The sequence below is a fragment of the Strix uralensis genome, chromosome 38 (genome assembly GCF_047716275.1).
Source record: "Strix uralensis isolate ZFMK-TIS-50842 chromosome 38, bStrUra1, whole genome shotgun sequence".
In the NCBI taxonomy this organism is placed as follows: Eukaryota; Metazoa; Chordata; class Aves; order Strigiformes; family Strigidae; genus Strix; species Strix uralensis.
The window spans coordinates 1,367,710-1,389,042 of NC_134009.1; the positions used below are offsets into that span (position 1 = coordinate 1,367,710).

General features: G+C 71.2%; 5 protein-coding genes across 9 annotated transcripts; 4 read left to right on the forward strand and 1 right to left on the reverse strand.

Annotated features, from left to right (window-relative positions):
• Nucleotides 1-142: 142 nt before the first annotated feature.
• Nucleotides 143-1,368, forward strand: ELOF1 (elongation factor 1). Its single transcript, XM_074854810.1, has 4 exons — nt 143-244; nt 396-513; nt 738-808; nt 895-1,368. The coding sequence occupies exons 2-4, from the start codon at nt 398-400 to the stop codon at nt 957-959; spliced, it is 252 nt and encodes an 83-aa protein (XP_074710911.1). The 5' UTR covers nt 143-244; nt 396-397; the 3' UTR covers nt 960-1,368.
• Nucleotides 1,369-2,078: 710 nt separating this feature from the next.
• On the reverse strand, nt 2,079-5,788 carry CNN1 (calponin 1). Its single transcript, XM_074854801.1, has 7 exons — nt 5,520-5,788; nt 4,453-4,574; nt 4,141-4,207; nt 3,884-4,021; nt 3,318-3,428; nt 2,944-3,090; nt 2,079-2,514 (listed from the first exon to the last, which is right to left on the reverse strand). The coding sequence occupies exons 1-7, from the start codon at nt 5,580-5,582 to the stop codon at nt 2,287-2,289; spliced, it is 876 nt and encodes a 291-aa protein (XP_074710902.1). The 5' UTR covers nt 5,583-5,788; the 3' UTR covers nt 2,079-2,286.
• Nucleotides 5,789-6,514: 726 nt separating this feature from the next.
• On the forward strand, nt 6,515-9,503 carry ECSIT (ECSIT signaling integrator). The gene is made up of 7 exons (XM_074854723.1): nt 6,515-6,679; nt 6,906-7,449; nt 7,587-7,810; nt 8,233-8,287; nt 8,556-8,704; nt 9,012-9,114; nt 9,191-9,503. The coding sequence occupies exons 1-7, from the start codon at nt 6,626-6,628 to the stop codon at nt 9,487-9,489; spliced, it is 1,428 nt and encodes a 475-aa protein (XP_074710824.1). The 5' UTR covers nt 6,515-6,625; the 3' UTR covers nt 9,490-9,503.
• Nucleotides 9,504-10,228: 725 nt separating this feature from the next.
• ZNF653 (zinc finger protein 653) lies at nt 10,229-14,184 on the forward strand. Of its 4 annotated transcripts, XM_074854703.1 has the most exons (9): nt 10,229-10,542; nt 10,710-10,753; nt 10,969-11,184; nt 11,455-11,859; nt 12,068-12,242; nt 12,765-12,882; nt 12,956-13,070; nt 13,152-13,251; nt 13,545-14,184. In XM_074854703.1, the coding sequence occupies exons 1-9, from the start codon at nt 10,229-10,231 to the stop codon at nt 13,720-13,722; spliced, it is 1,665 nt and encodes a 554-aa protein (XP_074710804.1). In that variant the 3' UTR covers nt 13,723-14,184. The 4 variants fall into 4 exon arrangements, with proteins under 4 accessions (XP_074710804.1, XP_074710802.1, XP_074710805.1 ...); XM_074854701.1 differs by having other exon boundaries at nt 12,956-13,251; XM_074854704.1 differs by lacking the exon at nt 13,152-13,251.
• Nucleotides 14,185-14,958: 774 nt separating this feature from the next.
• Nucleotides 14,959-19,860, forward strand: ELAVL3 (ELAV like RNA binding protein 3). 2 transcript variants are annotated; one of them, XM_074854822.1, is made up of 7 exons: nt 14,959-15,165; nt 16,580-16,856; nt 17,328-17,431; nt 17,657-17,810; nt 18,094-18,310; nt 18,522-18,560; nt 18,705-19,860. In XM_074854822.1, the coding sequence occupies exons 1-7, from the start codon at nt 15,157-15,159 to the stop codon at nt 19,048-19,050; spliced, it is 1,146 nt and encodes a 381-aa protein (XP_074710923.1). In that variant the 5' UTR covers nt 14,959-15,156; the 3' UTR covers nt 19,051-19,860. The 2 variants fall into 2 exon arrangements, with proteins under 2 accessions (XP_074710923.1, XP_074710924.1); XM_074854823.1 differs by having other exon boundaries at nt 14,963-15,165; nt 18,726-19,860.
• The last annotated feature ends 1,473 nt before the right edge of the window (nt 19,861-21,333 follow it).

The following is a 21,333-nucleotide window of genomic DNA, read 5'->3' on the forward strand; positions in this document are numbered from 1 at the left end:
CTGCGATCGATCGCCCCGAAACCGCCGCGTTTCACCCCAGACCGCGGGGGGCGGGGCCACCCTCCGGTCACGTGATGGCAGAGGCGGCCCGGCCCTGCCCTCCGCTGCCGATTGGCTGCGACCGTGCGGCCGCCGTCCAATAGGCGCCGGGAGGGGGCGGGGCCCTGGCCGCTTCCGGGTCGCGGCGGCGGAAGCGCCGGTCGCTGGGGGAACCGCGGCGGGAGCGGAGCGGGACGGGCGGCAGGTGGGGCGGGGCGGGGGGGCCGAGCGCGTTCCCGTCGGGGCCCGTTGCGGTTGGGGCTGCGCCCGCGGGGCTTTCTGGACGCCGGGTCCCGGAGGGGGCCGCGTCCGCCCGGGCCGCCGGCCTGTGACCGGGTCCGTGGCGGTTCCCGCAGCCATGGGCCGCCGTAAGTCCAAGCGGAAGCCGCCGCCCAAGAAGAAGGTGACGGGGACGCTGGAGACGCAGTTCACGTGCCCGTTCTGCAACCACGAGAAGTCCTGCGACGTCAAGATGTGAGCGGGGGGGGCACGGCCCGGGGGGGGCGGGAGGAGCACGGCTGGGGGGTAGAGGGAGCACGGCCTGGGGGGGGGGCGGGAGGAGCACGGCTGGGGGTGGGGGGAGGCACGGCTCGGGAGGGGTCACGGCTGGGGGGGAGGAGCACGGCCCGGAGGGGGCCACAGCCCGGGAGGGGCACGGCCGGGGGCCGCCCGTACCACCCTGTCCCCGCTGCCCCCAGGGACCGTGCCCGCAACACGGGGGTGATCTCCTGCACCGTCTGCCTGGAGGAGTTCCAGACGCCCATCACCTGTATCCTTAGCGGGACGCCCCATCCCCCTGACCCCCCCCCGGACCCCCCCCACTCCTACCCGTTAGTGCCTTAACGTCCCCCCGAGACCTGTCGGAGCCGGTGGACGTCTACAGCGACTGGATCGACGCCTGCGAAGCTGCCAACCAGTAGTGGCTGGGTCAGCCCCTGCCCGCAGCACAACCCCAGACCCCTTGGGGGTGCTCACACCCCCGCCCCCAGACCCGAGGGGGGAAGTCCCGTCCCTGCTGCCCCTTTGGGGTGTTTCCTTTACGTTTTCTACTTTTCTGTCCCCAGGCACAGGGGCTCCAGCTCACACAGGCACCCAGGACCTGTCACCCCCCCCGGGGACGGGACCCCTGCTCGTGGGGCAGGTTTGGGGGAGGGGGCTCACCCAGCCCTGCTGGGACTTGTCCCTGTCCCAGGCGCTGAGTTGCCGCTCGCCAGCGAGCTGCAGGGACTGTGCGGGAGCGGGTCTGCAGGGACCCGGGGACAGGGACCTGGTGTGTGGGCAACGTGTTGCGGCGGAGCTGCCCTTGAATAAACGTCCTTGTGGGGCTGGGCCAGGGCTCCGTGTCCTTGTCACTGCTGGTGCCACAGCAGGGGGTGCGGGGACACATGGGGATGGCGCCGTGGGGTCTGCGGGGACAGTCGGGCCCATGGGGACCAGGCGATGCCAAAGCCCTGACAAGGCTCAGTGGCACTAACGAATCTCCTCTGGTTTCACAGCTCTGCTGGGACAAATTGGAACCCTCGGCCACCAGCTCCTGATCCCGGGGACCCCATTAGGGCCGGCTTTGTTGTCACGGGAGCCTGCGTGGGTAGGAGGGACTAGGGCTGGGTGTTTCAGGGGCTTGGGGGGGGATCACCCAGGCTTGGTGCTGCCCCGATGCGGGGAGCCTGGGTGTCCAGGGTCACCTCTGTCCCCCTTATGGCACTCTCAGGCTGTCCAGCTGCTGGAATGTCCCCTCTGTGCCACCGTGTGTTCCCTTGTCCTCCCCCTGTGCCTGCTCTGTGTCTTGGTGTCCTTCTGTCCCTGTTCCCCTTCAATGTCCCGCTGTCCCTCTGTGTGCCTCGGTGTCCCCCATCCCTGTCCCAGCTCCAAGGCCTTGTTGCCCCACACCTCATTCTGTCCCTCCCCACCTCGTGTCCCCCCAGCCCTGTGCCTCGCTGTCCCCTGTAGTCCCCCCGCCTCGTCACCCCGTGCCTTTTTGTCCCGTCTCGCCATTGTGCCTCATTGTCCCCCGTGCTGGTGCCCGTGGAGGCAGCAGGTTTGCGTGTGGGTTTTATTGTGCCTCGGTGGCTTCACGTGGGGGGCGGGGGGTGGCAGCGGGGCCAGGCCCCTGGCCGAGCCCCCCCCTCCCCCGGGCCGAGCCCCGTGGCCAGGCCAGCCCCACGGGGCCAGGGGCGCGGTGAGGCCGGTGCGGTGCAGCCCTGCGCGGGGCAGGGCGATGCGGTGCAAGCAGCCGCGGGCCGGCGGCTACTGGGAGTTGTAGAGGCCGTCGAGGCCGTCCTCGCCCAGCAGCTCGGGGCCGCCGCAGTACTTGGGGTCGTAGACCTGCCGCGGCAGCCCGTACACCGTCATGCCCTGCTGCGAGGCGCCCTTGTTGCTGCCCATCTGCAGCCCGATGGTCAGCGTGTCGCAGTGCTCCATGCCCAGCGCCGGCTCGAAGATCTGTCGCTTCGTTCCTGGTGCCGTCATCCCGGCCTGGGCAGGGACAGCGCTGGGGGTGGTGGCCTCGGCCGTCCCAGGGGTCCCCAGCCTCCCCACCAGGACTTGGGGGGGTCCCCTCTTGTCACCGGAGGGTCTCTCAGCCTCCCCCAAGGGTCTGGTGGGGGGGGTGTCCCCTTGTCCTCTCCAGGGGACCGGGGGGTGTCCTTCACCCTCCCCAGGTGTCCCTCAGCCTACTCAGGGGACCACATCTCACGATGTCGGGGGGCCTGGGGATGCCCCCCATCCCCCTCCAGTGCCATGTCCTGGCTGACCCAGGACACTGGGGTCCCCTGGGGACATGGGCATCCCTGTGTCCCCATACCTGACTGGCCCAAGACTGTGGGGTCCCCACAGGGACGGCGGTGCCCCTGTCCCCCTCCCTGCCCCTGGTGCCCTGGGGACAGCGCTTCCCCCCGTCCCCACCTGGCTGGCGCCCTTGTTGGTGCCCATCTGGAGGCTGATGGTGGCCTGGTCCAGGGGCTGGTCTGTCCCCAGCTTGGGATCGTAGAGGTGCCGCCGCGTCCCGTACGCCGTCATGCCCTGCTGGCTGGCGAACTTGTTGGTGCCCATCTGGGGACGGGGGAGAGGGGGGTCATGGACGGGGACAGGGACGGTGTCCCCAGCTGCACCAGCCGGCCCCGAGACACTGGGACCGCCCCATCCCCCGCCCCAGCGAAAGCCCGTGTCCTCAAGATGCCCCCCAGGGACGCCTGGACACCTCGTGTGCCCTGGCACCCCCCAGAGTCCCCCTGTGCTCCCCTGTGTCCTTGTGCCTGCCCCGTGTGTCCCCGTGGCACCTGGAGGCCGATGATGTTCCTGCCCTCACGCAGCTTCTCGGGGTGGAAGCGTCGCTGCTGCTTCTCCGCGTACTTCACCCCCAAACCCACGTTGTTCCCCTTCGTCTTGGCCTGCGTGAGATCCTGGGGCTCGGGGTGCGCACAGGCCCTTGCCCCAACGGAGTCACCAGACCCACATTTATCCCCAGTTCCCCTGGGACTGCCCCAAAACTCCCCCAGGCTCCCGGAGACCCCAAACCCCCACCCAGGGCTTCCCCAAGCCCCAGCTCTGCCCCGTTTGGCCCCATCACCCGCCAGACAAGGGCAGTGGGGGAGGACTGGACCCGTGTGTGGTTGGTGTCTTCCCAGGGGGCGTAGGGAACCCCCAGGGCCCCCCAGCACCCCCCCAAGGACCCCGGGCCCTGTCCCGCCCCACCAAGGTCACTTGGCCGGGGAGGGCGATGAGGGTGAACGGCACCTGCCTGTGGTCAGTGTCCTCCAAGGGGACATGGGGACCCTTCGGCACCCCCCGGGCCCCCCAGCCGCTCCCCAAAGGCCGCGGGCGCCCCCCGCCGCAGCGGGGTTACCTGGCTGGCGAGGGCGATGAGGGTGGACTGGACCTGCGTGTGGTTGGTGTTCTCGAAGAGGTCGTTGGCCTCGAAGATGTCGTGGGGCTTCACCCCGTAGCGCGTGATGGCCCGCAGGAAGTTCCCGATGTTCTCCAGCTGCGCACAGGTCAGCTCGGAGCCCGGACCCCCGGCCCGGGACCCTGACCCCCTGCAGTCCCCCCAGCACCCCCGCGGCCCCCCCCAGGCCTCAACCCCCCCATTTGGGGGCTGCTCACCTTGTGCCAGTTCTGGACGGGTTCGTTCACCTTCTGCACGGAGCCGGGCTGCAGCTTGTTGATGAGCCTGGGGGGGCCGGGGTCAGGGTCAGGGTCAGAGCAGGGGTCAACCCCCACCGGTCAGGGTCAGCCCAAGAGAGGTCAGAGAGGGGGCGAGGGATGGGGTCAAGTTTAAGGTCTGGGGTCAAGACGGGGCTGAGTTCCCGGAGGATGACCCAGAGTGGAGCCGGGGTCGGGGGTGGGCCGCGCTCCCGAAGGACAGCCCGGTCCTGGGGTCGGGGTCGGGGCTCCGGTCACCGCGCGGGGCCGTACTCGCAGAGGATGACGCCGTCCTTGAGGCCGTCCATGAAGCTGTCCCCGATGCGGCGGCCCGTGGTCCCCTCGATCCAGGCGCGCAGCTCCCGCTCCCGCTGCGGGTCGTACTTCTGCGCCAGCTGCGACGGGGGACACGGTCAGGGGGACGCGGGGGACAGCGTGAGCAGGACATGGGGACACGGGGGACACGGGGGGGCACCGTCAGGAGAACACTGTCAGGTGGGGAAGGACGCAGGAGGGGACGGGGGGGGCTGAGCGGGGGGCAGGGGAGACGCGGGGATCAGGCTGGGGGTGACACGAGCTCAGCCCCCGCTGCGGACCCACATCACGGTGGGGACCGAGCAGCGCCAGACGCCTGGGCCCCCCCCCGGTGCCGGGAGGGGGGGTTGGGAGGCGGGGGGGGCCCAGGCGTTCCGGCCCCCCACCTGCCCCGCCCCGGCCCCCCCCGGAGGACCGAGCCGGCCGGGCCCGCCGAACCTTTGCCCATATATAGCCCCGGGCCGCGGCCGCCCGCCCGCCGCGCTCCGACGCCTTATAAGGGCTCGCGGCGGGGCCGGGGGCGGCGGGGCCCCCCCGGGCCACCCGGGCCCCCCGGGTTAACCCTTCCTGCGGCGCTCCCCGCGGGCGGCGGCGGCCGGAGAGACGGGGCGCCCCCCCCCCGCGGGGCGTCTGAAGGGGGAAACTGAGGCACTGCCTGGGGGGGGGACACCCAGGCGTCCGGTTGCCGCCCCCCCCCCCCTCCACCCCCGCCCCGTACACGGCGGGGACCCGGGTGCCCGTCACCTCCCCGCCCGCAGAGGGGACCCGGGAGTCCGGGCTCCCCCGCCCGGGGCAGCACCAGGGACAGCGCCAGGTCCTGCCCCCGCCCCCCGCCCGCTCCGACCGGGTCCTGCCCCCCCCCGTCCCGGTCCGCTCCGGCCGGGTCCTGCCCCCCCCCCCTACTTTCCCGGTCCGCTCCGACCGGGTCCTGCCCCCCCCCCGTCCCGGTCCGCTCCGGCCGGGTCCCGCTGCCCCGCCCGGGGGGGTCGTTCCCGCCCGGTTCGGGTCGGTTCGGCGCCGCCCACCTTGTTCTTGACCTCGGCCGAGAGCCCGTAGGCCGGCCCGCGGTTGAAGTGCGCGTTGGACATGGGGTCGGTGGGGGGGTCCCGGTGGGTCACGTCGGGTCGGGTCGGTTCGCCCCGCTCCGGTCTGTCCCGGCTCGGCTCGGTCCCGGCGGGTCGGGTCGGTTCCTCCCGGGTCGCTCGTCCCGGTCCCGACCCGGCGCCGCCGCCACTTTTAAAAGTCGGCGGAGGGCGCGGAGCCCCCCCGGGCCGGGGCCGCCGCCAGCCAATGGGCACCGGCCGCTGCGCCGGTGTCACCGCGGGGCGGGTGGTGGCGTCATTTTTTCCACATTTAGCGGGGGGATCCCGGGGGGGCGGGGGAGCCCCGGGCCGCCCCACCCCCGCCCCTCAGCCCCCTCTCCCCTTCGCCCCTCTCCCATCCCCCCGGAGCCCCCCGGCCCCCCGCCCCCCCCGGTCCCCTGTCTCTGTGTCCATCCCCCCTCTGTCCGTCCCTCTCCGGGTCCTCCCGGTGCCGTCAGCGGATCGGACTCCGCCGGCCCCGGCGGGGAGGGACGGTTCGTCACGGGCGGGGAATGCGCCCCCCCCCCCCCGGCCCCGGGACCGCGGCCGGGGGACCCGGGGGACCCGGGGGACCCGGGCATCGGCGCCACCCTGCCCCCCGCGGGCCCCGGCGCCGCGGGGGTCCCCGTGTCGCGGGCTCGGAGGGGGCGCTCGGGGGCGACCCGGGGGTCCCGGGGCTCCGAGGCCGCCCCCCGCCCCCCCAGGTCGGAGCGGCCGTTTCCATTTATAGCAGCCGTTGCAGCTCTGACGTCACCGTGCCCCGTGTGACGTCACCGCGAGTCTCAGGCGTTGACATCACCGCGTGACCCCGCTCTGACGTCACGGGGAACCCCTCGGAGCCCCGCCCCCCCCCGGCCGCCAATCACCGCCCGGGCCCCGCCCCCGGGCAGCGGCGCGCGGCGGGACTCTGCGGGCGGCCCCGGCCCGTGACCCGGAAGCGCTTCCCGCGGGGTCGGCGGAACATGGCGGCGCCCAACGGCGCGGCCCCGCGCGGGGACGCCGGTGTCCGGCCGTGACCTCTGACCTGTCCGCGCTGCCCCCGCGGCGCCATGAGGCTGCGCTGGGCCCGCGCGCTGTCCCGGGGGCTCTGGGGAGCCCCGCAGGTGCGGGGGGGGCCCGGGAGGCGGCAGCGAGAGATGGGGGGACACGGGAGGGTGTGGGGATGGCGGCCGGGACAGCGCGAGGGCCGCGGGGGGGGCGTGGGATGGCGGGGCCGGGGGACACGGTGGGAAATGGGGGCACACGGGGGGTGCCTCGGGCGGGCGGCAGCACTGGAAGCCCAGACCCCCCCTCCGGCCCCCCCAAGCCTTGACCCCTTTCCCCTCCCAGGTCGGTCGGAGCATGTGCCAGCGCAGCCGCCGCGCAGCGGGGGACCCGGCAGGGCGGGCCTGGGGGGACACCTCGGGGGACACCTCGGGGAGCACCTCGGGGAGCGCCTCGGGGAGCGCCTCGGGGGACACCTCGTGGGACACCTCGGGGGACACCTCGGGGAGCGCCTCGGGGAGCACCTCGGGGAGCACCTCGGGGGACACCTCGGGGGACACCTCGGGGGACACCTCGGGCGCCCCGGCCCGGCCCGGCCCCCCCCGCGGGGCGCAGGGCGAGGAGCGGGGCCCTGAGGCCTTTGCGGCGGCGCTGGCCGCGCTGGAGCAGGTGCCGGGGCGGCGCGTGGGGCGCCTGGAGCTGGTGGAGGCGGCGCTGGCGGCGATGCCGGCGCTGGGGGTGGCGCGGCAGCGCGAGGCCTACCACCGCCTGCTGCGCCTGCTGCCGCGGGGGCCCTGGGTGCCCCGCGGGCCCTTCCAGCGCATGCTGGCCCCCTTCCCCCGGCAGCAGGAGTGCGGCCTCCAGATCCTGGAGCAGATGGAGCGATACGGTGGGTGCGAGTCGGGGAGGGGGTGCCACCCCCTGGGGAGGGGCCCGGATGTCTGGGTCCGCTGGGGAGTGGGTGCCTGATTCCCTGGGGGGGGGCCTGGTCCCCACGCTCACCTGGACGCCGGGGTCCCCGTGCAGGCGTCGTGCCGGACGCGGAGACGCGGTTTCTGCTCCTGGGGGTCTTCGGGCCCCGCAGCCGCCCCGTGCGCAAGTGCCAGCGGATGCTCTACTGGCTGCCACGGATGCGCCACGTGGACCCCCACCCCCTGCCCCGCCTCCTGCCCCCCTCCGGCCTGGCCACTGCCCGCCTGGGCCTGCACCGAATCGCCAACGACCCTGATGCTCGTGTCACTGTCTACCAGGTGGGACACGGGGACGGACATGGGGATGGGGGACACACCAGGGGACCATGAGGACAAGGGATGTGGGGATGGGGATGTTGGGGGACACAGGGGGATGTGGGGATGGGGATGTTGGGGGACACAGGGGGATGTGGGGATGTGGGGATGGACAGACAGGGGGTGGGGGACCAGTGTCACTGTCAGGTGGAATGGGATGGGGATGGGGGGACAGGGACAGGGACCTCACCTCACCATCAGCTGGGTGGGACACAAGGGTGAGGAGCTGAGGTGGGAGATGTGAGGATGAGGATGCAGGGGGTGCCCCTCTGTCACCATGGCCAGGTGGATAGAGGGGCTCCCATTGGGGACACAGTGCCCCAGTGAGGGCCCGATGTCCCTGGGTTGTTAAGCGGCAGCTGGTGACGACTGTCTCCTTCCTGCAGCTGCCAGTGCCAGACGAGGGGGACGACGAGGGCTCCGTCCAGCCCTACATCATCGGTGAGCACAGGGGGACCCAGAGGGACCTGGGTGTCACGGGAGGCATGTGGGCATCTGGGGGGGGGGGGGGGGGGGCGGGGCAAGTGTTTTGGGGCACACTGGTATGTGGGGGGACCCTGGCAAGTGCGAGGGACCCAGGCATTTTGGGGAGCCTCGTGTAGAGGGAGCCCTGTGGTGTTGGGTATGGGGTCCCCAGCGTTGGGGGCCCTTGTGGGGGGGTTTTGGGGTCCCCAGTGCTGGCACGGGGTCCCCAGCTCCCCTCCTGCAGGCGCCCAGAGCCCGGAGCAGCAGGCGCTGCTGGCCCGGCACGGCCCGGCACGGCCCGTCTTCGTGGAGGGGCCGTTCCCCCTCTGGCTGCGCAGCACCCGCCTGCGTTACTACGTGCTGCGGGGGGACCCCCTGCCCCCCCACCTGCGGGTGAGCCTGACGGACCGCGGGGCTCGGGGCGGGGGGGGGGGACTGGACGGAAGGGGAGGAGGCCCCCACGGCACTGGAGAGGGTGGGACATGGCTACAGAGAGGTTCCCCTGACCCAGGACAGGAGGGGCTGGGAGCCCCATGGCCCAGGCCCAGGATGGGTGGGAGGGGGCTCTCGTGGCCCAGAAGGGGACGGGACAGGACCCCCAGGGCCCAGGACAGGAGGGGAGGGAGGGGCCTCCCTGGCCAAAGACAGGAGGGGAGCCCCGGCCCAGGACCGGTAGGAGGGGACCCCCTGCCTCCACCAGGAGGAGCCCCCAGACCCCGAGCGCAGCCTGTACTACCCCCTGTACCTCGACCTGGACCTGGAACGTGGCCCCTGGGACGACGATGAATTCGATGTGGAGGAGGGTAAGGCTGGGGGACAGGGGCAGGGGCGAGGGGGGATGCCCGTGTTCTCCCCGTCCCCCTGACCCGTCCCCCGCAGTGGAGGAGGGCCCTGTCTTCGCGCTGTGCATGGCGGGGGCCGGCGACCGGCACACGCTGGGCAAGTGGATCGCGGGGCTGCAGGAGGCGAACCCCGTCCTCGGGCGCACCCCCGTCATCTTCCGCCTGGAGGAGGGGGACCCCCCGGCTGGCACCCTCGGGGATCCCCCTGCGCCCTGCCTGGGGGCGGTGCCTCCCCCGCCTGTGGTGCTGGAGCCCCCCGACCCACCGCAGGGACGTGGGCACGGCCCCGGGGGCGGTGGGGGGGCTGGTGCTGCCCCCCCAACCCTGGGGGAATAAAGGAAGTGCCGGCAGCGGAGTGGGGTGTCTTGTGTTGGGGCTGCTGGGGGGCAGCGCCCTGGGAGTGTGCAGGGTGGGGGGCGACAGGGGCGCTGGGGGCGTGGAGGGGCGGGGGGGGGGGAAGGGGTTTGGGGTGATTTGGTGGGATATGGGGGTGTTGGGGGGGGATATGGGGGGGTTTGGGGGGATATGGGGGATATAAGTGGCATTTCAGAAGGATATGGGGGCTTTTTGGGTGATATGGGAGGGTTTTGAGGTGATTTGGGGGGATATGGGGGGATTTGGTGGGATATGGGGGTGTTTGGGGGGATATGGGGGATATAAGTGGTATTTTGGAAGGATATGGGGGTGTTTGGGGGGATGGGGGAGGTTTTGAGGTGATTTGGGGAGATATGGGGGATTTAGGGGGATTTGGTGGGATATGGGGGGTTCGGGGGCATATGGGGAGGTTTTGGGGGTGACTGGGGGGGGATACGGGACCCCACGAAGAAGGGGGGGGGGGGGGGGGGCGGGCAGGGCTCTGCGCACGCGCGCCGGGCGTCCCCGGGCGCAGCCTGGCGGAAGTTCCCGCGCACGCGCGTTACACACCGACGTCGCGCCGCGCCCGGCCGCTCCCCCGCGCACGCGCACTGCGCCACGCCGCGCCTTCCCGCGCGAAAAACGGCGCGAACGGGGCCGGAAGCGGAAGTGGCGGCTGCGTCATCGGCGGCGCGCCGCGGCGCGCGGCGACGGGCCCGGCATGAGCGCGGCCGAGCGGGGCCCGGCCCCGGGGGGCGGCGGGAGCCCCGGCCCCGGGAGCGGCCCCGGGCGGGGCCCCGCGGCGGAGCCGGGCGGCGGCGGCGGCCGGAAGGCGCGGGGGCGGCCGCGGCTGACGGAGTCTGACCGGGCGCGGCGGCGGCTGGAGTCGCGGAAGAAGTACGACGTGCGGCGGGTGTACCTGGGCGAGGCGCACGGGCCCTGGGTCGACCTGCGCCGCCGCAGCGGCTGGAGCGATGCCAAGCTGGCGGCCTACCTGCTGGGGCTGGAGCGGGGGCAGCGCGCCGGGCGGCGCGGGTGAGCGGGGCTGGAGAGCCGGCAGGGGCCGGGGGGGGGACCGGGAGGCTCGGGGGGCACCGGGAGGCTCGGGTGCCCCTTCCCCTCCTGCAGCTCTCGGGGGGACGAACCCCCCGTGGGGAGGGGCGCCCCTATTTGTCCCCAGGTCACTGCCCCTCTCTCCGCAGGAAGCCGTGGGAGCAGATCCCTAAAAAGCCCAAACGGAAGAAAAGTGAGTGCTGGGGGGGTGGGGGGGGGCTGGTGGGAGCCGGGGTGTGAGCGGGGCCCCCGGGCCAGGGCGTGCTGGGAGGGCTCAGGCCTCAGGTAGGAGGCCTTGGGCTGCCAGGAGCGCAGGCAGAGGCTGGGGGCGGTGGGGAATGGGGCTGGGGCGGGTGGGCTCTGGGGGACGGGGCGGGGGGTGCCAGGCTGCCAGCAGCCCTCCCCCAGGGCGGCGGCGCAATGTGAACTGCCTGCGGCATGCGGTGATCTGGTACGAGGACCACCGGCAGCGCTGCCCCTACGAGCCGCGGCTGGCGGAGCTGGACCCCTCGGTGGGGCTCTACACCACGGCCGTCTGGCAGTGCGAGCGAGGGCACCGCTACTTCCAGGACCTGCACTCGCCTCTGCGGCCCCTCAGCGACTCCGACGGGGACAGTGACGACGGTGCGTGACGGGGGGGGGGGGGGGGTGGCTGTGGGGCCTGCGGTCCCGCGGGGAAGGGGCTGGGGACACTCATCTGGGCGGTGGGGACTTGGGGGCGGGACCCAGGTCTGGGGGACCTGACTGCATCGTTTGGGGGCCTGGGCTGTGGGTGGGGGGTCCAGGGGACTCCTTTGGCACTCGGGTGATCTTTTCTGGGGGGCGTGAGGGTCCCTCTTTGGGACTTGGGGTGTGTTCCTTTGGGGGCTCCCCTTGATTTTCCCTTTCCTACAGCAGCAGCTCCTGGCAGCTCCTCCTCCTCCTCAGGGGGCTGCAGCTCAGGCTCGGAGGCGACGCCAGGGGGGGCCCCATCAATGCCAGGGGGGGTGGCAGTGGCCCCCCAAGGAGCTCCAGGCCCCCCCGAGGGTGCTGCGGAGGGGCGGGGAGCAGCGCTGGAGGCTGTGGTCTGCGTGCCACTGCCACTGCCTCTGCGACTGGGCGCAGGGCGGGGTGCGCTGACCGAGGCGGGGCCCCCCACCCTGCTGCAGGGGCCCCCCCTCCTTATCCTGGCCAGCCCTGGCTATGATGCGCTGGGGGGACTGCAGCTGGACGTGGGGGGGGACGAGGTGCCCTGCGCTCTGCTGGAGGGGGGGGGCGCCTTCCCCCCACCCCCCCTGGACTCCCACCTCCCTAAGACAGGTATGAGGGGAGCAGGGGTCAGGGGGATGAGGTGGATTGGGGTGCTGAGACCTTGTCAGGGGGGATCGGAGTGCTGGAGGGGTTGGGGGGGGGCTTGGGGTGCTGGTGGGGCTGGGGTGGATTGGTGTCAGGAATTGAGGAGATGAGGGGCTGGGGGGGGATTGGGGGCTGGGGGGTACCAGTGCCTCACTTGCCACGCTGATGGCAGAGGAGGACGAGGTGCTGGGGCTGAAGCAGGAGGAGGTGCCCCTCCCTGCCGCCGAGCCCCCCCCACAGCCCCCTCCGGAGCCCCCCCGGGAGCCCCCCCCGCCCCCCCTGGCTGAGGATGCTGACGGTGGTGACGTGTCGGCCATCATCTACGAGATCCCCAAAGAGCCTGAGAGGTCAGGGGGGCGGGGGTTGGGGGTCACTTGGGTACTGGGGTGGGTCAGGGCTTGGGAGGGGAGTTTGGGCTGTCCCTGGGGGCTCGGGGGAAGCGGCAGATATTGGGATGGTCTTTGGGGGTCACTACAAGGTTTTCTAAGTTTCTGGGGACGTGAAAAGGGGGTCAGGGCTGGGGAAGGCTTGGGGGGGTTACAAGGCATTGAGGGACTGGGGGGGCTGCAGGGATTAGGTTTCTTTTAGGGGTGAGATCTTATGGTTACGGAGATCTTGGGGATAAGGGGGGGGGCGGGGGGGGGGGCTTTTCTGGGGGGTGGTGGCCTGGGAGAGTTTCCAGGTGCTGTGGGGGTGTTTTGGGGGGTACTCTTGGTGTGGAGCAACTCTTTGGGTTTGTGAAGGGGTTTAGGAGTTCTCAAGCCCATCACGGGATGTTGGACAAGGTCCCCCAGGGCCTGGGCCCCCCCGTACTGCAGCCTCTGGGGGTGTCTCATCCGGGGCTGTGATGTTCTCCCCCCCCCGCACAGGCGGCGGCGGAGCAGGCGGGGCCGCGCCCCCCCCCCAGACCCCGAGGAGCTCCCGGAGCCGATCGCCTGCCCCTACGCGGGCTGCGGGCAGGTCTACGTCGCGCTCAGCAGCTTCCAGGTGCGTGTCCCCCCCGCCATGTGCTCCCCGGGGTTCTCCAGGGCCCCCCCTCACCTCTCCACCGCCCCCCCAGAACCACGTCAACCTGGTGCACCGCAAGGGCCGGACCCAGCAGTGCCCCCAGCCCGGCTGCGGGAAGAGGTTTTACCTGGCCAACCACCTGCGTCGGCACATGGTCATCCACTCTGGTGAGACCCCCGCGGCCCCCCCGCGGCCCCCCCACGTCCCCTCCGCGTCCTCCCAACGTCCCCCCACGGGCCACCCCCCAGGCGTGCGGGAGTTCACCTGCGAGACCTGCGGGAAATCCTTCAAGCGCAAGAACCACCTGGAGGTGCACAGGCGGACGCACACCGGGGAGACCCCCCTGCAGTGAGTGGGGGGGGGCTCTGGGGAGGGCGCTGGGGACCCCCCCACGTGTGGGCAGGGGTGTGGGGCAGTTGCTGCTGCACTGAGTGACGGGGAGGGATCAGAGGAACCTGGGTGTGAGCTCTGCGGGTGCCCCTCACCCCCCCTTTGCCCCCCCCAGGTGTGAGCTCTGCGGGTGCCCCTCACCCCCCCTTTGCCCCCCCCAGGTGTGAGCTCTGCGGGTGCCCCTCACCCCCCCTTTGCCCCCCCAGGTGTGAGCTCTGCGGGTACCTCTCACCCCCCCTTTGCCCCCCCAGGTGTGAGGTCTGCGGGTACCGCTGTCGCCAACGTGCCTCCCTGACGTGGCACATGAGGCGCCACGGGGGGCCCGGGCTGCGCCCCTTCCCCTGCGAGCGCTGCGGGAGGCGCTTCGAGCGCCCCGAGGGCCTCAAGTTCCACGCGCTCAAGAGCCACCCCGAGCCCCGCGGCACCTAGAGGGGACCCCGCGGCACCTGGGGGGGTCCCCGCGGCACCTGGGGGGGACCCTGCCACGCCCGGGTCACCCCCGTTGCCCTGGGGTCGCTTTGCGCCCTGTGGAGGTACCTCCTGGGGGGTCCTGACCCCCCCCCACGGGGCACCCTGAGCTCTGTGCACTTGGTGGAGCCCCTCATCCCCCCCCGGGGGCTCCCCGAGCTGCCCTGGGGACCCCCACCTGCTCCCAGCACCGGGGGACTCCTGACACCCCCAGGATCCCCCCATTGCCCCGGGCCCCCCCCCCCCACTCACCCTTAATTTATTTCCTGACTCTCAGTTGTCGTCCCCTCCCCCCCCCCACCTCCCCCGAGGCAACTGGGTCTTGGGGGCGGGGGGGGGCAGTGGGGACCCTGGTTTTGTCTTGGGAGAGAGGACCCCGCCCCCCCCGGGGCCCCCCCAGTTCCATTAAAGCGATGGCTTTTACTTGCTGCTTCCTGCTCTCTGCCCGGGAGCCGCGGGGGGGGACCCGGCGCGCTGGGGGGGGCAGCAGTGCCGCGGGGGCAGCCAGGGCCCTGTCTGGGGGGGTCACACACCTGCTGCCCCCCCGCTCGGGGGTCGCGGCCCCTCCCCCGCTGGGAGGGGTCCCCTCGGCCCCGCCCCGGCGCTGTCCCCGGTGCTGAACCGGCGGCGGCTCCGCCCGCACCGGGCGCCGGGTCCGTCCGCCCCCCCCACACCCCCCCCCCGCCCCGGGTCCGGCGGTGCCGCAGCGGCGTCTTCATTGCGCCGCCGCCCCCTCCTCCTTCATCACCCCCTGCCCTTCCTCCTCCTCTTCCATCACCGCGTCTTCCTTCCCCCCCCCCCCCGCCGCTTCCTCCTCCATCGCACACACCGCCCTCCCCCCCCCCCCGCTGCTTTCTCCTCCTTCCTCCCCCTCCTCCTCCTTCCCCCCGACCGCCCCCCCCCCCCCCCCCCGTCGTCCTCCTCCTTCCCCCCGCCCCCCCCTTCTCCTCCTCCTCCCCGGGTCACGTGGGCGGGGCCGGGGGGGGGGGCTATAGGCGGTGTCTATAGGGGGGTCTTGGGGGGCGTCGGGGGGCCCCGCCCGCTCGGCAGCCAATGGGCTTCTCCGGGGGGGCTGGCGCGGGCCGTGGGGGGCAGGTCCGTTTTGGGGTGTCGGGGGGGCCGGACCGACCCACCTGCGGGCGGGGGGGCGGACGGAGCCATCGAGGAGCGGGGAGGGGGGGCCGGGCCGCGCCCACCGTGGCGGTTTGGGGGGGCCCCGCCCCGCGGCCGCCCAAGGACGTTTAAAGGACCGACGGGGCCACCGCTCACAGCGCCTGACGCCGCGGCTGAGCCCCCCCGAGCCCCCCCGCCTCGGGGCCCCCCGCAGCCCCCCGAGCCCGCTGGGCCGTGCGGGGGCCCCCCCCGAGCAGCCCCCGCGGCCACGGCCCCGCGACGATGGTGACGGTAGGAGCGGGGGGAGGGGCCGCGGTGGTTGGGGGTGTCGTCGGGGGGGCGCGGCCGGCACCCCCAGCATCCTCCATCTCCCGAAAGACCCGTCCCGTGCCTTCGCCCCCCCCCGGCCCCCCAGCATCTGCCATCCCCCGCTCCCCGCGTCCCCTCACCCCCGTGTCCCCCTGCTCCCGCGCTCCTCCACCCCCAACCCTCCAGCCCCCCCCATTCCCTCCCCCCCATCATCTCTGTGTGTCCCCCCCCACGATGCCCCTACGGGCGTGTGACACGCTTGGGCGGGGACGGGGGCACCAGCGCTTGCACGCACACGCGTGTGCACCCCATGTATTTGTGTGCAGCGGGCACACGCGTGTCACAACGGGCCGAGTGGCCTCTGTGCGGGAACACACGTGTGCCCCGTGTGCTCGCGTGGGACGCGGGTGTGCAAGGCGGGGGGACACACACTCAGCTGTCCCCTGCGCCCCCCCCCGCCCCCCCCAGTCCCTCCTCTCCGTTTGGCACCGGGGCCCTGCGGAGCCGCCGCACGCACACGCGTGTGCGCAGGCTGGCGGGGCCCGCACACAGGTGCACACGCGTGTGCCAGCGCACACGCCTCCTCCGCTTCGGCGTGTGGGCGCGGGGACACGTGTGTGCGGGGAGGGGACGCGCGGCCCCGCGCGGGGCGGGGGCGGGTGTCGCGGCGCCGCCTCGCCCCTAAATCCCATTTTCTCAATCCGATTTGGTGATTTTCGGCTTTTCCGCTTTCACTTTTCTCACCGGGTAATTTCGGCGCCGTCGCTGCCCCGCGGGTGGACGGACGGACGGACGGACGGACAGACTGGGTCCCCCCCCGGCTCGCGCCGGGCCCCCTGTCCCCCCCGTCCCCCCCAGCCCTTAAAGGCGCAGTGTCCCCCCACAGGGACCCCGCCGTCCCGCCCCCCCCGCCCTGTTTCAGCCCCTGGTCAGTTCCCGGCGGGCCCGGGCCCGGGTGTCGCGGCCGTGGCTGGCGGCCCCGGGTGTCCCGTCTCCCGGGGACAAAGGCCCATTGTCCCCCGCTATTGTGCGGGGGGGGGAGGGGCGGGGGCTCCTCTGCACAATGGGGGATTATCCCCCGGGGGGAGGGGCGCGACGGAAGCCGGAGTGTCCCGTTCCCCCCCCCCCCCACTTTGGGGACACCTCGGTCCCCTCGTGCCCTGCTGGGGTGAGGGGCGGCCCGAGGAGCCCACTGCCCCCGCGTACCCACCCGAGTTGTCCCTGTCCCCCCCTCCCGGTGTCCTCATCCCCGTGTCCCACCATGGCTCCATCCCCGCGTCACCTCGGCGATGACTCTGTGTCCCCACCACCTGGGGTTCCCCGTGCCCCTCTCCCTGTCCCCCCGCTGTCCCCGTGATGGCGACACCCTGGTGACACCCCCCCGTCCCCTCAGCAGATCCTGAGCACAGTGGAGGCCCAGGCTCCCAGCACCCCGGGGCCATCAGGCTGCGGCCCCGTCCCCGTGGCCGTGCCGGTGGTGGCGGTGCCAGGGCCGGGGGTGGCGGCGGCACTGCCCAATGGGGCCCCCCCCGGCCCCCCCGTGGCCGACGACAGCAAAACCAACCTGATTGTCAACTACCTGCCCCAGAGCATGAGCCAGGAGGAGCTGAGGAGCCTCTTTGGCAGCCTTGGGGACATCGAGTCCTGCAAGCTTGTCCGTGACAAGGTCACCGGTATGGGACAGGGGGGACGGGACACAGGGACACAGGGAGACAGGACGTGGGAAGATGGGACATGGGGAGACAGGACATGGGGACACGGAGAGATGGGACATGGGAAGATGGGACACAGGGACGGGGCAGATGGGACACAGGGAGATGGGACATGGGACACGGGCAGATAAGACGTGGGGACACGGGGCATGGGGAGACTGAACGTGGGGACCTGCGGGGACTGGGACAGGGATGGGCACGTGGATGGGATCACAGGGACAGACACAACCCCGGGAACCTCTCTGGGGATGTCGGGTCCTGCAAGCACGACCCCAGGATCCCGGGTACAGGGACGTGGGGACCCCCAGGGACAGAGATGAAGATGTGATGGAAACGGGCCTTGGGGACAGGGGTGGGGTGGGGGTGGGGACCGGGCATGGCATGACTGGGCCTGGTGCTGGGGCCACCCTCGGTGCTGACCCTGTGCTCCAGGGCAGAGCCTGGGCTACGGCTTTGTCAACTACGTTGAGGCGGGTGACGCCGACAAGGCCATCAGTACCCTCAACGGCCTCAAGCTGCAGACCAAGACCATCAAGGTGCCAGATGCTGGGGTCCCTCGGGGGGGGGTGGGCACCAGGGATGCCTCGGGGCTTGGGGGTGGATGCTGGGGTCCCTGGGGGGTGGCTGGGCACCAGGGGGTCCCTCAGCAGGGTGGGGGTCCTTTGGTGGGGGCAGATGCCTGGGTCCCTGGGTGGGCCCATGGGTGGGAGGCAGCTCTGGCACTCGGACACCCAGGTCCCCAGGGCTGACCCCCCCCCCAGGTGTCCTACGCTCGGCCCAGCTCAGCCTCCATCCGTGATGCCAACCTCTATGTGAGCGGCCTCCCCAAGGCCATGGGGCAGAAGGAGATGGAGCAGCTCTTCTCCCAGTACGGCCGCATCATCACTTCCCGCATCCTCGTCGACCAGGTCACAGGTGTGCCTGGGCGCCTGGGTCCCCTGGCAGGAGGGGGCTGCCCAGACGCCCGGGTTCCCAGGAGGGTCTACGGGGTGGGGGGATGTCACCTGGGCGGGCAGTGGGGTGTCTGGGAGGGAGGGCGCTCTTTGGGCACTGGGGTCCCACGGGTGGGTCTGCGGGGGGATTCCCCTGGTGCCGGGGTCCCATGGGTGGGTCTGTGTCTGTGACTCCCCGGACGCCCGGCTCCCGCTGTCCTGCAGCGGGGTCTCAGGGCTCTGTCCCCTGGCTGCCCTGTGCACAGGTGTCTCGCGGGGGGTGGGCTTCATCCGCTTCGACAAGCGCGTGGAGGCAGAGGAGGCCGTCCGGGGACTGCACGGGCAGAAACCGCTGGGCGCCACCGAGCCCATCACTGTCAAGTTCGCCAACAGCCCGGGCCAGAAGTCAGGGGGGGCCCTGCTCAGCCTCTGCCCCAGCACCCGCCGCTATGGTGCTCTGCATCACCCCCCCCAGCGCTTCCGGTGAGCCTGATGTGCCCGGGGGCCCCGGGGGGTGGGACACCCCCAGGAATGGGAGCACCCCTCAGGAGATGGGTGTGGGAACATCCCCAGCACCATGCGGACACTCCCCAGGGGACGGGGCCACCACAGGGCGTGGGACACCCCCACGGCGAAGACACGCCTACACGGGCACACCCTTGTGTCCCTCCTAACGGCCTCTTGTCCTCTCCAGGCTCGACAATTTGCTGAACGTGGCCTACGGCGTGAAGAGGTAACGGCCCCTCCCCACCACCCAGTCCCCCCTAGTCCAGCTCTGCGCCCCCAGCCCCATACACAGGCGGGGGACCCTGGCAGGAGGGCACCCATGTGTCCTGGGGGGGTAACGTGGCGTCTGGACGCCCTGACCCCAGGCCAGCCCGCTGTCGCTGCTGCCCAGGTTCTCCCCGTTGGCCATCGAGGCAGTGCCAGGGCTGGCTGGGGTGGGCCTGGGGGCCCCCGGCGCTGGCTGGTGCATCTTCGTCTACAACCTGGCACCCGAGGCGGACGAGAGTGTCCTCTGGCAGCTCTTCGGGCCCTTTGGTGCTGTCACCAACGTCAAGGTCATCCGCGACTTCGCCACCAACAAGTGCAAGGGCTTTGGCTTCGTCACCATGACCAACTACGAGGAGGCGGCCATGGCCATCGCCAGCCTCAATGGCTACCGCCTGGGCGACCGCGTGCTCCAGGTCTCCTTTAAGACCAGCAAACAGCACAAGGCCTGAGCTCTACCCCGCTGGCTTCCCAGCCCCTGGGACCGGGTCCCCTGACATCACCAGGCCACGGGGACCCCCACGAACACCAAGGACACCCTGGAGATCATGGAGAACCCCCCTGGACACCTGGAGACCTTGGGGACCCCCTCCATGAACGCCAAGGACACTGTGGGGACACCCTAAGGATACCCTGGAGACTGTGGGGACCCCTCCCAGGCACCAAGGATACTGTAGGGACCTCCCCACCCTGGAGACCGTGGAGAACTGCCCCGGACACCTGGAGACCTTGGGGACCCCCTCCATGGGCACGAAGGACACCATGGGGACACCTGAAGGACAACCTGGGTACCATGGACACCCCCACCTCTCCCCTAGGCACCATGGACCCTCTGAGGACTCCCCCAGGTGTCCCCGAGCTCTTGGACACTGTGGGGGCATGGAGATGGAGGGGGCACCCCCAAAGATCCTCCTGCCTCACCACCCTGGAAAGTCTGGAGAGCCCCCAGGACACTGAGGACATGCTGGGACCCCCCCAGACACCCTGAAAACTCTGGGAATTGTGAAGGAGTCTGGACACGGAGAAGAGGTCACCTCTGGAGTCCCCAGGAATGCCATGGGCACCCCAAAGACCTGGGGACCCCCCCCAGCACCCAGAGATATTGGGGGACCCTCCTGGGCACTGCAAAGACCCTCGAGGTGGGGCCCCCCCTGCCCCTTTCCCTGTACCTGGAAGCCACGGCGACCTCCGACGAGCCCAGGTACCCCGGGAACTCCCCGGCCCCCAGCACCTCCCTGGTCTGCAGGTGCCAGACCAACACACGCCCCCCCCCCCCCCCCCCCCCCTCCTTTTTTTTCCTCCTCTGGGGGGGGTTGTGCACCCCCAAACAGGGAGCAGGGGGATCCCCCCCTCCCTTAGGGGTGTCCTGCCCCCCCGGGGCGAGGTGGGGTTGTGGAGACCTCAGGGGTGCTCCGGGACCGACCCCCCGCCCCCACCCCGGGCTCCTCCCCACCGACCCCGCCCCCAGCTCGGAGACATCCCCCCCCCCCCCCCCCCCCCCCCCCCGCAGCGCCCTCTGGCGGTGGCCGGACCACCCGGAGCGGCGTCCGGGATCCGCGGGTTCGAGCCCCGGCTCCGGCCGCTGCCCCGGGGAGGGACCCCACCAGCGCACCCGATTCGGCTCATTTTGTCCCCAGGCTGGTGCCAAGTGGGGGTCGTGCCACCCTCCTCTCCGGTCCAGGAGTCCGGAGGGTGTGTCTGCTCTCTCTCTCTCTCCTCTTTTTTTCCATTTGTTTCTTTTTTTTGGAGGGGGAAATTTTTTTGGGAGAAAGAACAAACAATAATGAATAATACCACTAATGGTAGCGCTAACGGTAGCGAGGAGAGAGACCGACACGGTGAGCGGTGACTCCTCTGGAGCGACAGACACAAAACCATCTATTTTTGTAAGAGAAGAAGAAAAAAAAAAAAATTTAAAAAAAGAAATCCCCTGAAGTCCCCCCAAACCGCCCCTCTGGAGGGAAGTTGCGGGGGTGGGAATCTGTTTGCCCCCCCCCGGTTGCTTGGCGGCGGGGCCGGAGGTTGTGAGCCCCGCGCGCGGTCACAGCACGTTTTGGAGGGGCCAGTGGCACTAAAACACCACCAGGCTGAGGCTGCCAGAGGGTCCCGCTGCCCCTGAGCCTCCAGCACCCCCAAACCGGGGGGAGGTGTGTGTGTGTCTTGTCCACACTACCCCGTCCCCACCATTCTCCAAATACCCCAAAATGGGGACTTTTGCCCCAACCTCCTCAGCTTGCTGGGGCAGGTGCTTTTGCTTGGCCAGTTGGAGCGTCCTGGCCAAAGAAAAGGGCAGAAAAGCCCCTGAAACCCCCAACCCTCCCACAGGGTGAGTCCCCCAGAGCAGCCCCATCCTTATTATTATTATTATCATCATTATTATTATTATTATTGTTGTTGTTGTTGTTGTTGTTGTTACTATTGCTATTATTATTTATTTTCTCTTCTCCGTCGGGATAATTTCTTACTTTTCGGTGGTTTCGGTTCCTATTTATTTGATTCTTCGCTGGCTTTACCCAGTCCTGGCACCCCTGGGACGCTCTGCCCCTCCTGGGTCCCCTGGGACCCCAACCCCACCCCTCCCGGATCCTGCTTTTTGCGTTGCGTCGTGTCGTGCTCGTTTGCAGCTTCTCGTAGTTTTAACTTATTGTTAATGTAAATATTTATTACTCCCCCCGCCCACGTGTGCGCGTGTCCCTGGGGTGGGCGAGGGACCCAGGCAGCCGGGGTCGCCTCCA

Coding starts and splice junctions, on each gene's coding strand:
- ELOF1 (XM_074854810.1), top strand. CDS start 398: ATGGGCCGCCGTAAGTCCAAGCGGAAGCCGCCGCCCAAGAAGAAGGTG. Junction 514..737: donor AAGTCCTGCGACGTCAAGAT/GTGAGCGGGGGG, acceptor CGCTGCCCCCAG/GGACCGTGCCCGCAACACGG. Junction 809..894: donor GTTCCAGACGCCCATCACCT/GTATCCTTAGCG, acceptor CGTCCCCCCGAG/ACCTGTCGGAGCCGGTGGAC.
- CNN1 (XM_074854801.1), bottom strand. CDS start 5,582: ATGTCCAACGCGCACTTCAACCGCGGGCCGGCCTACGGGCTCTCGGCC. Junction 4,575..5,519: donor CGGCCGAGGTCAAGAACAAG/GTGGGCGGCGCC, acceptor CCCCCGTCGCAG/CTGGCGCAGAAGTACGACCC. Junction 4,208..4,452: donor GACGGCGTCATCCTCTGCGA/GTACGGCCCCGC, acceptor CGGCCCCCCCAG/GCTCATCAACAAGCTGCAGC.
- ECSIT (XM_074854723.1), top strand. CDS start 6,626: ATGAGGCTGCGCTGGGCCCGCGCGCTGTCCCGGGGGCTCTGGGGAGCC. Junction 7,450..7,586: donor GGAGCAGATGGAGCGATACG/GTGGGTGCGAGT, acceptor GTCCCCGTGCAG/GCGTCGTGCCGGACGCGGAG. Junction 8,705..9,011: donor CCCTGCCCCCCCACCTGCGG/GTGAGCCTGACG, acceptor TGCCTCCACCAG/GAGGAGCCCCCAGACCCCGA.
- ZNF653 (XM_074854701.1), top strand. CDS start 10,229: ATGAGCGCGGCCGAGCGGGGCCCGGCCCCGGGGGGCGGCGGGAGCCCC. Junction 11,185..11,454: donor CGACGGGGACAGTGACGACG/GTGCGTGACGGG, acceptor CCTTTCCTACAG/CAGCAGCTCCTGGCAGCTCC. Junction 12,883..12,955: donor TCGCGCTCAGCAGCTTCCAG/GTGCGTGTCCCC, acceptor CCGCCCCCCCAG/AACCACGTCAACCTGGTGCA.
- ELAVL3 (XM_074854822.1), top strand. Junction 17,811..18,093: donor CCTCGTCGACCAGGTCACAG/GTGTGCCTGGGC, acceptor CCCTGTGCACAG/GTGTCTCGCGGGGGGTGGGC. Junction 18,311..18,521: donor CACCCCCCCCAGCGCTTCCG/GTGAGCCTGATG, acceptor TGTCCTCTCCAG/GCTCGACAATTTGCTGAACG.